The sequence below is a fragment of the Pavona decussata genome, unplaced genomic scaffold, assembly GCF_977016875.1.
Source record: "Pavona decussata unplaced genomic scaffold, jaPavDecu1.1 SCAFFOLD_232, whole genome shotgun sequence".
NCBI classification, from domain to species: domain Eukaryota; kingdom Metazoa; phylum Cnidaria; class Anthozoa; order Scleractinia; family Agariciidae; genus Pavona; species Pavona decussata.
This window is the reverse complement of record NW_028145637.1, coordinates 1,200,001-1,214,674: the sequence shown is the minus strand read 5'-3', so window position 1 is coordinate 1,214,674 and position 14,674 is coordinate 1,200,001. Positions and strand designations below refer to the sequence as shown.

Here is a 14,674-nt window from a genome sequence, read left to right as displayed (position 1 = left end):
CCCTATGCTCATTACACAAAGCAATGTTTTGGGGTGTTTTGTAAATTTTTGGGTGATTTTTAGGTATATTTGGGAGGAGATAGTTTTTCTCAAAGGAGTAGTAAAATTAAGAGAAATAAGAAATATTGAAGATTTAGTGAAGTTTTAAAATTAGAATTTAAAGTTAATAATTAATAGACGGATACCAAGTTAGTCCACTAGAAACCCGGGGTGCTCTTGCGTGGGTATCAACTGTCTGTTGGTGTTCCAAAAATCATTTTCTTTCTTAAAACCTCTTCAAATTTCATTCAAATTCGGGTGTACCCCCGCCTTAAATGAAATTCAGGGGAAAGCATTTGTTATTCACCTTTCATTTGAAGACAGAAACCGTTTCTACATTGATTGTTTTTCTATAGTAAACGTTGGACATCTTTATCTGATCTATCTTGGCCCGCGAAGTCATAGACTGATTTAGTTGCCAAATTTTCGGTTAGCAGCAAAACTAACCTTGAGGCACTCAGTTTAGCCTAAAAAACACTCCGGTTAGCCTAAAGAGCACTCCAGTTAGCGTAAATAGCACTTAGGTAGCTTGTTCATGCCTCGCATGCCTCGCATGTTTTGTTCATGCATCGCGCGCACATCTGGCTCGCATATTGTAAACACTCCTGACGGCCCGAAAACAAAGAACGCGACTGAGAATTTAAAGAATTTGATAACACGACAAAAAACGTAACTCGTACCAGCCGAGTACGAAAAACGAGACCGAGAACAATAGCCCGAAGTCTAATCTCTCGGCCCATCGCGACCCCAAAAAGAAAAAAAGAATTTGATAATGCTACCTAAACCTTAACTCGGTCCGCCTTACGGCCCGAGTAATAATGTAATTGTTTTAGTATAAATCTACTATCTACATGTATCACAGAATAGATAGCGAGTAGCGTAGCCAATCAGAGAACGGCACTCGTGATAGAACACTAGTAGGTTTGTTTATACTAATCTGAGATAGCCACTGAGAGTTGATCACACTCCTAAAACTTCATTTTCGTTATCGTGGCGTAAGGCAACATCATACTGTCAAACATTCTTACAGGTAAAACAGGTAAATACATGCTCCCACCATTTTTTCCTTCTTTCCTAGCGTGAGCTCAAAGAGCATTCGTGACTCACCAGGACATCGTGTGACTTAGTAGCCTAACCGCGGAAGACTGAGTACTTCCAAGTTACTTCGTGCAAAGCATCATAGGAATGCCCTGGAATGCAGCTTGGAGGGCTTGGAGTACTTCCGTTTACTCGGTCAAGCTGCAAAATCAAACATGGCGTCTACATTTGTGGAGAGTTCGCCTGCGTTAAATCGCCTTTTCCGAGACATATCTTTGAAGTTTTCTGCAGTGGAATCGGAAGATGTTGTGAAGTCCTCCAAAAGGATTTTTGGAGAGCAATTTAATTCGCTAGATAATCAAGATCTCTTGTCATGTTTAAACCTTTTGTACAAGCTTGGTTATGTGTCGAACACGAAACTAACTCTTGTCAAAGAGTTTGTGGCAACGAAGTCAAACAAAGAAAAGGACATCATTGACACGATTGACAATTTCAAGGACTCTCTTCCGCCTCAAGCTGATCCGGAGAAGGAATTGCAGGGGAGGAGCGACGATTTCAAGAATATTAGGAAAAGACTTGAAACAGGGCAGCCATCGGTTGTCAACTTGTACGGCTCGGCTGGAATAGGAAAGACAACGCTTGCCAAAGAGATTTGTGCAAAATGGGGAGGAAATTCTTATGTTTTCGATTTAAGGGAGGCTAAAGACACGAGGACAATATATCTTAATATCTTAAATACCCTTGAACTTTCTGTTCCAGTTGGCCACGTAAGCTTGAACAATGTTGTTGACAAAATTCATGAGTACATTGGAGAAGAGAGCAAGGGTAAGCGTGTTCTCTTTCTACTGGACAATGTGGAACAGTTCAGTTCTGGACAGGGGAAAGAAGGCAAGAACTTGAAGACAGCTTTTATGATATTTCTGGGGAAGCTTTCACAATTAGATGACAGTAGCAAAGTTAAAGGTTTAAGCATCCTTCTGACATCAAGAACTCAATTGCAGGATGTAAAAAAAGTGTCAGATTATGAACTGAAGCCACTGAAAGATTCCTTTTCAGAGAAAATCCTGCTTTCTAAGGAGACATCTGATCTTAGTACTTGGCAGAAGGAGAAGCTACTTGCCGCATGCAAAGGAAAACCACTGCTTCTCAAAGGTATGGAAGCTATTTTGATGCAGGGTAGAAAAGCTCCCAGTGATCTGGTGGATGAACTTGATAAACTTATGGCTTCAAAAGAGAAGGCTGCAGATATTTCTGTGCAGTCCAAATCAGCGGAGGCTCCTAAAGAAAAAGTGTTTAATTTGGAAAGAGAAGAAGTTGATCCTGATGAAGATGAAACATCTGTGATTGAAGAAATGTTCAATACCCTGCCATCTGACAACCTGAAAGTAGCAGCTGTGTCAATTTCTCTGTTTTGTGGACCCTTTACTGCTTCTACTGCAGCAAAAGTTCTGAACATCAGCCATCCAGAAGCTGTAGCACAACTTGAGGGCCTAGTAACCAGTGCCATCATTTTTGTTGTTAATCGCGAAGCAAAGGAGTTGATGTATGACATTCATCCACTCCTTAGAACGTATGCTGGCAGCATAAAGGATGATGCAAAATTCACTGAATCCTACACCAGAGCAAAGGAACGATTTTATGACCACTTCATGTCAAAGATGAAAAGGATTGCTGGATACATAGAGTCTGACTATACCAAGGCATTCAATCTGTTTTCAAATGACCGGCCAAACTATGAGTTTGCAATTGAAATCGCCTTGCTGCCCGGATTTTTCAGTGTACCTGGTGAATTTCAAGATATTGCCTTGATTGCATCCCTTGTCAATACTATGGTTTCCAGTGCAAAACAGACAGAGCTGTTTCATTCCTGGGCTGACACGTGTGAAGATGATGCAAAGTCAGGTATGTCAGAGATTCTTACTCACTTGTACCATAATATGAGTTGTTTAAGTGGCAAATGGGTGAAGTGCTGGTTGCCCAACAGTAGTCATGCATACATGTATGATTATTATGTAAAGCATGAGGGATGACAAAGCCGTTATTTGCAAAATTTCAAAAGTTAGGATCCCAAATCAGATTTTATGGAGTGCGAAATTAATTTCAGGACCTTATGCCAACACGATAAGATCATGTTAGTAGGAAGTAATGCTTTACATCACAGATGTGTTTAAAAATGTACTGGTAACTGATTTCAGTAAAAGAGTCTAGTATCTATCCACAGGTTGCATTTTGTTGATGATATACGTAATACTGGAAATTAAAAAAATAAGTTTGTTGAATTAAATTCAGTTTGTTACATGTACATAACTTTTTGTATTGATTTACCGAGATTATCAATGATAGACTTTAGTGGTCCTTATGTTTGATTGTGTGCTACATTGATTTTCACATTAAAGTGCGAATATTGTCTGAATGTGAATTTGTGGGGCTTAAGACTAAAGATTTCAACACAAACATTTCACTTTGTGCCACATGCTGACCGTTAAATAAAAATAAATATTATTATTATTATTATTATTGTTATTATTATTCACATACAGTCACTTTATACATTCAGAGGACAACAGATAAATGATTTATCTGTGCAAACTTCAGACAAATGTTATAATGAAGTTGTTTGAAAATTTGAATATATTCTGTTATGAAATGTGTTTTACGCAGATTTTTAACTACATGTATAATTATTACCACACGAACAAGCATTTTTACTTGTAATAAAAACTGGCTTGTCTTTGACATTTAGTAAACCAGTGGATGGATTCCTTTTATTTTCGTATGGCATTTTATCAAATTAAAATATACAAACTATTGAAATTTGTTTTACATAAAATCCATACAATAATTTAATATTAACAAAAACTAATTACAATAATTGGTCTTTACATTTACAAACATATTTTGACTTGATAAATCTACTTTGATGTTTTGCTGGTGGCAATAGCATAAGAACCCAGTTTACTAAGAAACATTTTTCAAAGAGCTCTCTCCCTTTAAACTTGAGGGTTCATGTATGTCGTTCCATGTCTTTGCTCCAGTATAAGCAAAACTATTTTTGTAATAGTTTGTACGGCTTTTTGGGTGCTCGAGATTCATTTTGGAAGAATGCAGTCCATTTATGAAGACAGGTGTTATGAGTAAACATGTTAGACAGATATGTGGGTGCCTGCAGGCCATTTAGTATTTTAAAAAGCAAATAGCTTTTTGGCGTCATCTCATCTCTTCTTAATTCATCCACTCTAACTCACAGAGAACATCACTAGACCTCTTTTTAAAATTAGATAAGAGGCACCAGTTATTGTGCGCTGCAAGGTTTTGTAATTTCTGCAATTTATCAATTTGAGTGTCACCTATAGAATCCCAGACAATACAACAATATTTAAACTATAGGTTCAATTATTGACCTATAAATATCAATCAAGCTTCCCATTTTAAGTACAGGTTTAACCATTTTTAGAATACTTAAGCCACAGGTAACTTTCTGTCTTATACTTAACATGTGGTTCTCCCAAGTTAGGTGTTCATATATATCGACACCAATTAAGGCATTTCGCGGAATGCACTTTCTCCAGTTCAGTGTTGAGCAAGGAAAGAGCTATATCACCTTCAAGGCTACAAGGAGACACTCTATGTCTTGAGCCTACCACCATAAAATCTGTTTTTAACACGTTAAGAGTGAGCCTAGTGAGAGCCATGAGGCTATACCCTTACGATCTTTCGTCATTTCTTTTTGTAACTTAGACAGACTGCAGCCTGAAAACGTCATGTTCGTGTCATCAGCAAAGAATCACACTACCCCATAATCTAAACACTTCGAATATCATTAACATAAACAAAAAAGAGTAGTGGTCATCTAGAATTGATTAATACCTTGGGGAACTCCACATGTTACAATGTTATAACAATGATCTTTATTATGTTTTTTTTTGGTGTACATGGTTGATCTTTACAATCTTGTAAAGGAAATATATATTAGAATTAAATTAATTATTAGTGAAAATGATGGAAGCTAAGGAAGCTAAATGAACCATTTGGTTATCTAATGATGAAATAACATCATTAACGTAACACACTTGTTGCCTATTTGATAGATATGATTGGAACCACTCTATTGCTGTGTTTTCTACTCCATAATATTCTAGTTTTCCAAGTAAAATCTCGTGATCATTACCATATCAAAGGCTTTCTTTAAGTCTAGAAAATAAAGCACTCTGTTTATCATACCTTTGTCAATATTATAGAACACCACTCGTTAGTTATGTCAAGTAGGGCGGTAACGGTAGTATCTACACCAGTTGCCTTTGCTATTTTTATCCCATTGAGTAATTGAAGCACTCTGGGGAAGTCTACTCCTTTAAAATACATGTAAAAGCTAGGATCTCTTTTAGTTAAGAACTGCTCAGGACTAACGTTATCCTCATCGGTAGAAATCTTTGAAGCGAGATTTGGGCCGATCGCTGCGAAATGTGTGTTTGTATAATTTGTGATTTTGTTTGTATTGGTCAGTGTCTCACCAGAGTTAGTCTTCAATCCATTTATCTTAGTGTTCTTCAACTTTTTTCCCAAAAGATCATTGAGCACTTTCCAAGACTGTCACCTTTTGATTGCCAGATACCTCATTTATCTTCATTTGATAAAATTTTTTCTTAGCAAGCCTAAATCTCTGTTATTTACCGAATTTCTTAAGGTCCTGTAAGCTGTCCAATCTTCAAGCGTACCATATCTCACTGCTTTTTTCTCTAACCAATCCCGCTGGAACATCATTTGCTTTATGTTTGAATTTAGCCATGGGGAAGGTTTGTTTCGTACTGTAATGGTTCGATAGGGGGCATGCTTGTCAATAACACCTAGAAAAACATTACTCCACGTGATCCACGCACAATTAATGTCTTGAGAATTATCAAAAGGTGGCCAAGGTGCATTGATGAGATCCATTTTAAATTTTGCTTCGTCAAAACGCTTAAAATGTCTTGATTGAATAACCCTAGGTTGACCCCTGGGTAGATAGATAGATAGATAGATAGATAGATAGATAGATAGATAGATAGATAGATAGATAGATAGATAAATAGATAGATATAGATAGATAGGTAGGTAGGTGACGGAACGGAAAAACCTCGCGCATGCGCGTGAGCACTAGGTGTAATGAGTGTGGATTTAGCAAATCTATCGGCCCAGGAGTGACAATATACATACCCAGGAACAATTTCCTTGGATTGGTGCCCAAAGTGATGTCTAATTCTAGTGCAATAAATGCAGAAAATCTCTGAATAATCGAATCCATTCTCGCAGTTCCTAACAGTGTACTCGAATTCCGATGCATTCACATCATGTTTCTTCAACAAAACTTGAACTTTTTCCTTGAAATATTGTACTGATGGGCTAAACGATCGCTTAAATTCAAATGATAACTCTTTTTTAACTATGCTTAAGCTTAGAAACCTTTCTGCAAGTCAAATGAAGGTCATTAAAAGAGCAAAAACTATCACAGTTTGGCAAAATAGGTTGCACCTCGTGGTCCCTTGACAGCTTGTGCTAAGTGCACATGCGCGAGGTTTTTCCATTCTGTCCAGGTAGGTAGGTAGGTAGGTAGGTAGGTAGGTTGGTAGGTAGGTAGGTAGATAGGTAGGTTGGTAGGTAGGTAGGTAGATAGGTAGGTAAGTTCATGTAGGTAGGTAGATAGGTAGGTAGATAGCTAGGTAGATACAATGCATCCCTTATTTTCACTCGATAAATTTTAAAGCTTAAAGCTTGTGGGGTCTAGTATAAAGCCCAGGGGCCCCACTCACATATTTTAATGACGGGGGGGGGGGGGGGGGGGTCCAAAGGATTTTTTTGGGTCTGACATTTTGGCCAAAAGGGATTTTTTTGGTCTATGGAAGACGCTGGGTTTTTTTGGGGGCGCGAAAACAACACAGGGATTTTTTTGGGTATTGTATTTTTCTCAGCTCAAATCAACCCCGACAATAACATAAGCGCAATTTACTGCTTGTGTGATATTACAGGATATTTCTGAGATTGTAATCTATTTGAAAAGTAATTACCGGCACTCCACGCGCATCTAAGCCAGAAAGAAACATTCAATAGGTCACGTAATTCAAGGCCTTTCAAGCCAGTCATTTTGAGATATCAATTGCACAAAAACATGGTGAAAAGTCTGATGCCACGAGGTCTGTTACATAGGGATGTCCCGGTACAATAGCAAGCAAAGAATGTGCTAAGGACAAGACATGCTGTAGATGTCATAATGAGTATCTTCCTGTAAAGTTGTCCCAGAAGAGACACTATAACAGTCATGCAAGCTTTTTGTATTTGTTTATGTATAGTTTTTTTTTTTTTAATTGCAACACGAAAAACACTACTTTACAAAACAAGACTAACACTACTTACAATACCACCTACAAGACGTTACTTATACTACTTACTATATAATACTTCCTTAGACTGCAATACTTACACTACTTTTTACAGTTTTTTTTTTCGCTTACACACCTATGTACCTATTAAATTATAATTCAAAATGGGTTTCCATTTAGCCTCAAGCATCTTCCTATTATTAACCTTAGCCGCAATGTGACATTCAGTTTCATATTTTCTTTTAACTAGTTCCTTATACGAAGGGAAAAAAGGAAGACTATTATTCCTACGGCAATTCCATAAATGTAGCTTACCTAAAACGATTAAGTAATTAAACAGAGAACAATTAGTATCTGTGACACCAATTAAAATAGTCTTTAACTCAAGTTTCCTTTGTTCTTTGGCTATAGCGATCCAATAAGATTCAAATTCTTCCCAAAATGCATGTGAGTAAACACAGTAAAAGAATAAGTGATCAATTGTTTCCTCACTAGTATTGCAAAAAGTGCAAAGATCGCTTTGTATTAAACCTATCTTAGTTAAGCGGGTATTTGTGAATAAAATGTCATTTAGTATTTTAAATTGAAAGCATTGCACATATGTCTCGCAGATACAGGACCTTATTAATGAGAAGGCCTTTTTTGTTTCCACATCATCAATAGAAAATTTTGATTTCAACTTTGTGAAGCCTCTGGACTCTGTCGCCTTACTGGATATAAGCAAACCGTAGAAATCCCTAGACTTGCTAAGTGCTGGATCAAAGATTTTTTCACCGATTTTAAATTGCAGTGATCTGACATGATCTTTCTTAATTTCGTGGCATCGAATTCTTAGATGACTTGGTACTGCGCAATGAACACCAGTCCAGGTCAGAAAGTTGGAATCTTTTAAACCATTACGTTTCGCAAGGTTAAAGGACTCTGTGTTACTCAAATCAAATTTTAAGTCGCTTAAAAGAACAATATTTGCGCTATTATAATTATGATAAAATAAAGGTTTACCGTTTACTCTAATGTTATGATTGTTCCAGATGATTGTTTCAGGTAGACCTACGAGATCAAATCTAGAACGAAAATCTGACCACCAGTGTAACATCTCCTTATAAAATATTGGGGAAATGTTATAGTCATCAATATTATAATCACAATGAAGAAAAAATTCTCCGCCAAAAGGTTTTAGTAAATGTAATAGATACGCTTTCCAGGGATAAAAATTATCGCTTAGAAATCTACCAATCCATGAAAGTCGGAGTGACATAACTGACGTTGTAAAATCAGTTACCTTTAGGCCACCAAATTCAAAATCATTTATTACTGCTGTCCTGGCGATTTTATCAGGACCCTTCCAAAGAAAATTATATATAATTGATTGAAGGGCCTTTATGAACTCCAAAGGAGAAGGAAGAATTGACGAGATGTATAAAACTTTGGGAAGTAATAAACTCTTAATAATTGTAACTTTACCAAACAGAGAGAGGCCTCTCCAACTCCACAAGCGTATCTGAGATTTAATTCCTTTTAGCTTATCGTAGAAATTCTTTTGCACTGATTCTTTGTTATTGTAACTAAAGTGAACCCCTAAAGCTTTAACAGTTTTACGCCATTTCAATGCTAGAGGTGTTTCGATGTTATTGTGGGAGGAGGCAATCCACATGGCTTCGGTTTTTGTATAATTCACCTTTAGGCCAGAAAATTTTTGGAATTGATCAAGTAACTTAAAAAGGTATTGAGCAGATTTGATATCCGACACAAAAGCTGTTAAATCATCTGCATACTGCACCATTTTGAATTCTTTTTCATCTATTTTGATTCCATCTATTTCTGAACATGAGCAAATAGCGACTGCTAGTAGTTCCACAGCAATTATAAACAAGTAAGGAGAAAGGGGGTCTCCCTGCCTTACACCTCGATTTATTTCAAAGCTAGCTGAGAGCGTTCCATTGTTGATAATACAACTTGTTATGTTACTGTAAAAGGTTTCTATCCATCTTGTAAGACTGGATCCAAATCCGAAGACTTCTAAGCATTTAAACATAAAATTCCACTCTAGACTATCAAAAGCTTTCTTGAAATCTATAAAAAGTAGTAATCCAGCGATATCATAAGTTTTCGTGTAATTCATTATATCTAGAATTGATCTTGCGGCTTCCCCTATGTAGCGACCTGAAACGTACCCAGTTTGATTGCTATGAATGATTTCGGGTAAAACTTTGACAATACGGGTCGCTATAACTTTGGACGCAATTTTGGCGTCGACGTTAGTCAGGGATATTGGCCTCCAATTTTCTGTTATAAAATTCAATGGGTAACCCGTCGTTGCCTGGCGTTTTTGCAGTTGGAAAGGTTTTGAGAACGTTCTGGCATTCTTCCGCAGTTATTCTACCCTCACATATTATTCTTGAATCATGTGAAATACTAGGTAAATTTAGACTATCGAAGAAAATCGATGATTCTGCATTATCTAGATTAACATTTCTACTACGATATAAGTTCTTATAAAATTTGCGTTGTGAATCCATAATCATAAAGGGGTCAGTAGAAATTACACCGCTAATGTGCAGCTTTCTTACGTGCTTTTTAACATGGTTGCGTTTCTCGAGATTTAAAAAATATTTGCTATTCTTTTCACCGTGTTCGTGCCATTGAGCTCTTGCGCGTAGTATAATCCCTTCTATTTTGTCCTCGTACAGTGCTTCAAGATCCTGCTTAGATATTTCTAGTGCCAGACGCGTATCATTACAAGGATTTGTGTGAAACATTTGGACTGCCTCCTGATAACGTTTATTTAATTCCTCTTCTTGTTTCCGTCGAATGGAAGCTAATTGTTTGGAGAATATAATGGAGTTTGACCTTATATTAAACTTGATCCAATCCCACAAAAGTCTGGGATCATGTATATCTTTACCTGCATCCAGCCAGGTCGGTAAATTGTTTGTTATCATATGTTTATAATTTTCATTTGTCAACAGAGAAGTGTTTAGTTTCCAGACGCCAGCTCCTCTTCCACATGATTCAATTTCTTCAAGTTCTAAAAAAATAGCGGAATGGTCTGTTTTGATTGAGGGTATGATATCGACCTTAGTTACCAAATCATGTAATTTATCGGATATTAGCCAGTAATCTAGTCGGCAAAATATAAAAGGCGAACAACGCCCCCAGGTAAAGCTTTGCAATGTTGGGTTTTTTAGGCGCCAAATGTCGTGCAGACTGAATTCATTTTGCAATTCATCTATAGAGTTGATTACATATTTTCGAGGAATCGGTAAACCGCCTTTTTTGTCAAGTGTGATGTCGAGAGGACAATTAAAATCTCCACCTATAATAATGTTTTCTTCATTACCAAATTCGTCATTTCTTAATAATTTTGATAAATTGCGATAAAATTTAACAGCATCGGCGTCTTTGTTTGGGCCATATATGTTTGCAATTGTGTATATCTCATTGTTAATAGCGGCTTTTAGAACAATAAACCTGCCATCCGAACTTATTTCACTCTGTTGAATAACAATGTTCAAACTATTCTTTATAAGAATTGCAACACCTCTAGCATTTGTACTGCCGTGTGAAAATAAAACAGAAGCGCCCCACTCTTTTCGCCACTGATCCTGTCGTTCTGTTGTGGAATGAGTTTCTTGTAAAAATATTAAATCGGCTTTTTGCTTTCTACACCAGGAAAAAATTGCCCTACGCTTATGAAAGTTGCTTAGGCCTCTAACATTCAAGGAAAGAAATTTGATGCTTTCAGGCTTAGCTTTCGAATTATGCATTCTTAATGCAAGAATAATTAAGTGTTATCACATTTATAATAGGTGCTATTTGCTCGGAAAATGAATAAAATATCAAAACAAATGTAAAAGTAGTAAGAGAATAATTTAAGTTTTGAACAAGAAGTACAACATAGACACAAAACAACAACACACAAAATATACAAACAAACGAAAGCGCACTTACCATCTCGGTTGCTGCACACTTTCGCCGAGATCTCCATGGCAAATGGTTGTGTTATACTATGGTATTAAAAGTGACAAGCAGTTTTGCCTGGGCCGAAATTGTAAACAAAACTATAAATCATACGGTTCATTTAGCTATAAATACAATTACGCAGTATATTATGACAGCAAAACAGCAACATAAGGATTACTCATGTCTGATTTTAAACGACTTAAGACCTTCAGAATCGATTTCTTTATACAGTATCTGCGCGGGAACTGACCATGGGATGAACGCGAACTGGACTCCTTCTCTTTCTTTAAGTTGCTTTAAATGATCTTTCTGTAGTTTGGCTCTTTCACTTCGAACTGATTTTGACACGTCGTCGGATATGAATATCTGACTGTCACAGAAAGGGTTATCTTTCAGGGTGTTCGCTGCAGCCTTTAAAATTCGTCCTTTATCAGGATATCTAAGTAAGTAGACATGGATAGGCCTTGACTGCAGAGCGGTAGTGCTCGCAGCTGCTTGGTTGATCTTCGTACGGTGCGCTCGCATAACTTCAATATTATCGAGGCCCATGTGCTTACTGAAAAGTTCTTCCTCTAAGAATTCTTCTACGGAGCTGCAATCTTTTTCGGCGCCTTCCTTTAAACCCCATATGACCACGTTGTTCCTCTTGGATCTGTTCTCCAAGTCCTCAATTTGTTTTGTGAGGGTGTCTATCTCCTTGCCGTTCGCCTTTTCCACCAGCGCGCTTTTAACTTCGGTCATATCGTGGTCTAAAAGTTTATAACTATCTTTCAAATCGTCGACATCCTTAGCGGTTTTCTTCTGACTTTTTTCCAAACTTTCTAATTTCATTAGGATGGCGTTCAACTTTGACTCTTGTTCATCTTTGGCGGCGAGCAAGTCGTCCATCTTTGAAAGTACAGCGTCAAGCTTCGCTTCAGTGTCGGGCATTTCGGTTCGCTGCTTTGCTTTTGACCTTGTCCGTCTAGCAGACATTCGCTTGTAGATTATAATTTATAACGCGGTCATAGTACAAATATTACGGATCAATTTTCTTCGGTTTCATGGAGAGAGCTTGGAGCCGGGTCCTTTCAGCTTGGCGTCATCACGTGACTCCTTTTGTTTCTGACCAAAACCAAAGTTGAAGTTGGCATGTTTTAGCTTTCCAGAAGATAAATAATAAAATTTGCTGATCCAAAACACTGAGGGATTTGTTTGGGTATGCTAAAAAAAGTAGGGATTTTTTGTGTAGACATATTCTGAAGTTGGGATTTTTTTGGGTATAAAATATGAACCTCTGTCGGACCCCCCCCCCCCCCCCCCCCCGTCAATAAAAAATGTGAGTGGGGCCCCTGGGGTATAAAGTAAGTAATAGCTAAATAAAATAAGTCCACAGATGTAAAAAGTTAAAATGCCCAGTTTTTTACATGCTAAAAAACGTATATTAACAAACACACAAAATTGCTATCTCTCTGCCGTGCCGTTGAGGCGGAGACAGCATGGAATTTGAAATATTCAAAATGATCTTTATAGTCATGAGAGTATCACTGAATCTGCTTCAGTTTGACAACACTGGCAACACTGGTTTATGCATTGTATGGTAATATGAAAGCACTCACTTGAACACTGTATACAGTCAAACCTGTATATAATGGCCCTGTATATAGCGGTCACCCTGTGTATAACGGTCACTTAACAACTTTCCCAAAATTGTCCCTTATATTTACTGTTAAGTTGACCTGCATATAGCGGTCACCTGTATATAACGGACACGGTCACCCTTTAGACTTCCTGAATCCACAATTTCATTATCTTCTACCTGTATATAACGGTCACGAAATTGGGTTACGATTAACAAATAATGCAAGGGATATATCGATGACTCTAACCCCAACTGGAGGGAGGAGGTCTGAACGATCTCTTTGATGACGAAGATGGGAAATTGCAGCTAGCCCCCCTGAGACGTGAAGGAGAGGCAGCGATGCCACAGAACTTGACCTTGATGAGTAAGACAGTAGCACAGGCAGTTCGGCTTGCAAAGTGCCAGCTGAAAGACTTTGCTCAGTACTATGGACATGAAGAACGTTCTTTCACACTAAGTAAAGTCAATGACATACTACATGAAATCAAGCTTCGAGCTCCTCCGAAATATCAGAAAACTATAACCAATTTTTTTTTACGTTAAAAACTCTTCCTACAAGGAAACTTAGATAAGTATACTGCACCTCCGTAAAAGTACTCCACGGACATTTTATAGGCCTTTTTTATCCTGATTATTTCGTTGCTGTTACTCGTTATTGTCACTAAAACGTAAATTGAGTGATTATTTAATTTGCACATAAAAATGCTATTTATTGACTTCTGGGGGAGTTTAAAGGAAACCTGTGTACAGTGGTCACCCTGTATATAACGGTCACCTGGCCATTTCCCAAGGGTGACTGTTATATACAGGTTTGACTGTATTTGTTAATTAAAAAAATAATAAATAAATAAATAAATAAAAAATAAGTATATATTGTATTGAAAGTGACAGTTGAAATCATTTGTATAGTTTGAAATCCTAAGACTATATTCAGGGGCATAGCCAGGATTTTATACACAATTTTCCAAATCCCACTCCACCCCTCCCCCCCAATTTTTTTTCATGTTCCATGATGCCATGATTAAATTTCCCTTATTGTCAGGACGGTGAGGTTATGCTGTAAATGTAAGCGTGATATGAGATCAATGGCAACTGCGTCATTAAATTCTTTGCTGCTTCGATACCTTCATTCATTAATTAAGCCAACAAACTAGCGGTCAGGATTTTATTCACAAATGAACACTTTTTACCGCTGTGGGCCACATCATTGTTTTTGAGCAGCATTACTCAGTATAAATCTACAAATAACAATCAAAGTGTACATTTCTAGATCTGCATTCGTCAATAGCTAAAAACTGAGGCACTGTAAATTATTATAAAATATTGGAGTTAGTAGGCACGCTCTCATTGGTCGATAGGTGTGTTTAGATGAGAGTATGTAAACGCGGTTGTGAGGTCACGCTTTCTGTGTCTCCCGGCACAATTTGAAAACATTCAAAGCTTTCGTAAGACTCGCAAAGTAATTTCAAGTAAAACTGTTAAGGAAATGGAGAAAAATTTCCCCAAATTTTGATCGGGGTTTGCCTATCTCCTCCCCCTGAGCCCAAGGGAAAAAAAGCAAAACAAAGAAGAAACACAGCGTATGCCTTCCTCGCTAGACAACCTCGTCGAGCGAGCTCAAGTGAAGACGACAAATATGCAACAAATACGCAGTAAACGT

At 37.4% G+C, this 14,674-nt stretch overlaps 2 protein-coding genes and 1 pseudogene across 3 annotated transcripts in view; 2 read left to right on the top strand and 1 right to left on the bottom strand.

Moving 5' to 3' along the window:
- LOC146458658 (uncharacterized) overlaps positions 1–14,674 on the top strand; it is a 199,860-nt gene that overhangs the window by 126,456 nt on the left and 58,730 nt on the right. Inside the window, exon 27 of the mRNA XM_085090500.1 lies at positions 1,170–2,979. Within this exon, the coding sequence (XP_084946626.1) occupies positions 1,170–2,979 (1,810 nt within the window). The remainder of the gene's footprint in view (positions 1–1,169; positions 2,980–14,674) is intronic.
- Positions 1–14,674, top strand: part of LOC146458660 (uncharacterized) — a 113,845-nt gene that overhangs the window by 67,694 nt on the left and 31,477 nt on the right. The window lies entirely within an intron of this gene.
- The window catches only part of LOC146458659 (uncharacterized), a 47,157-nt pseudogene continuing 46,816 nt past the window's right edge, over positions 14,334–14,674 (bottom strand). Inside the window, exon 4 of the transcript XR_014858166.1 lies at positions 14,334–14,674. This exon is cut by the window's right edge and continues 1,158 nt beyond it. The product of XR_014858166.1 is annotated as an uncharacterized LOC146458659 (transcript).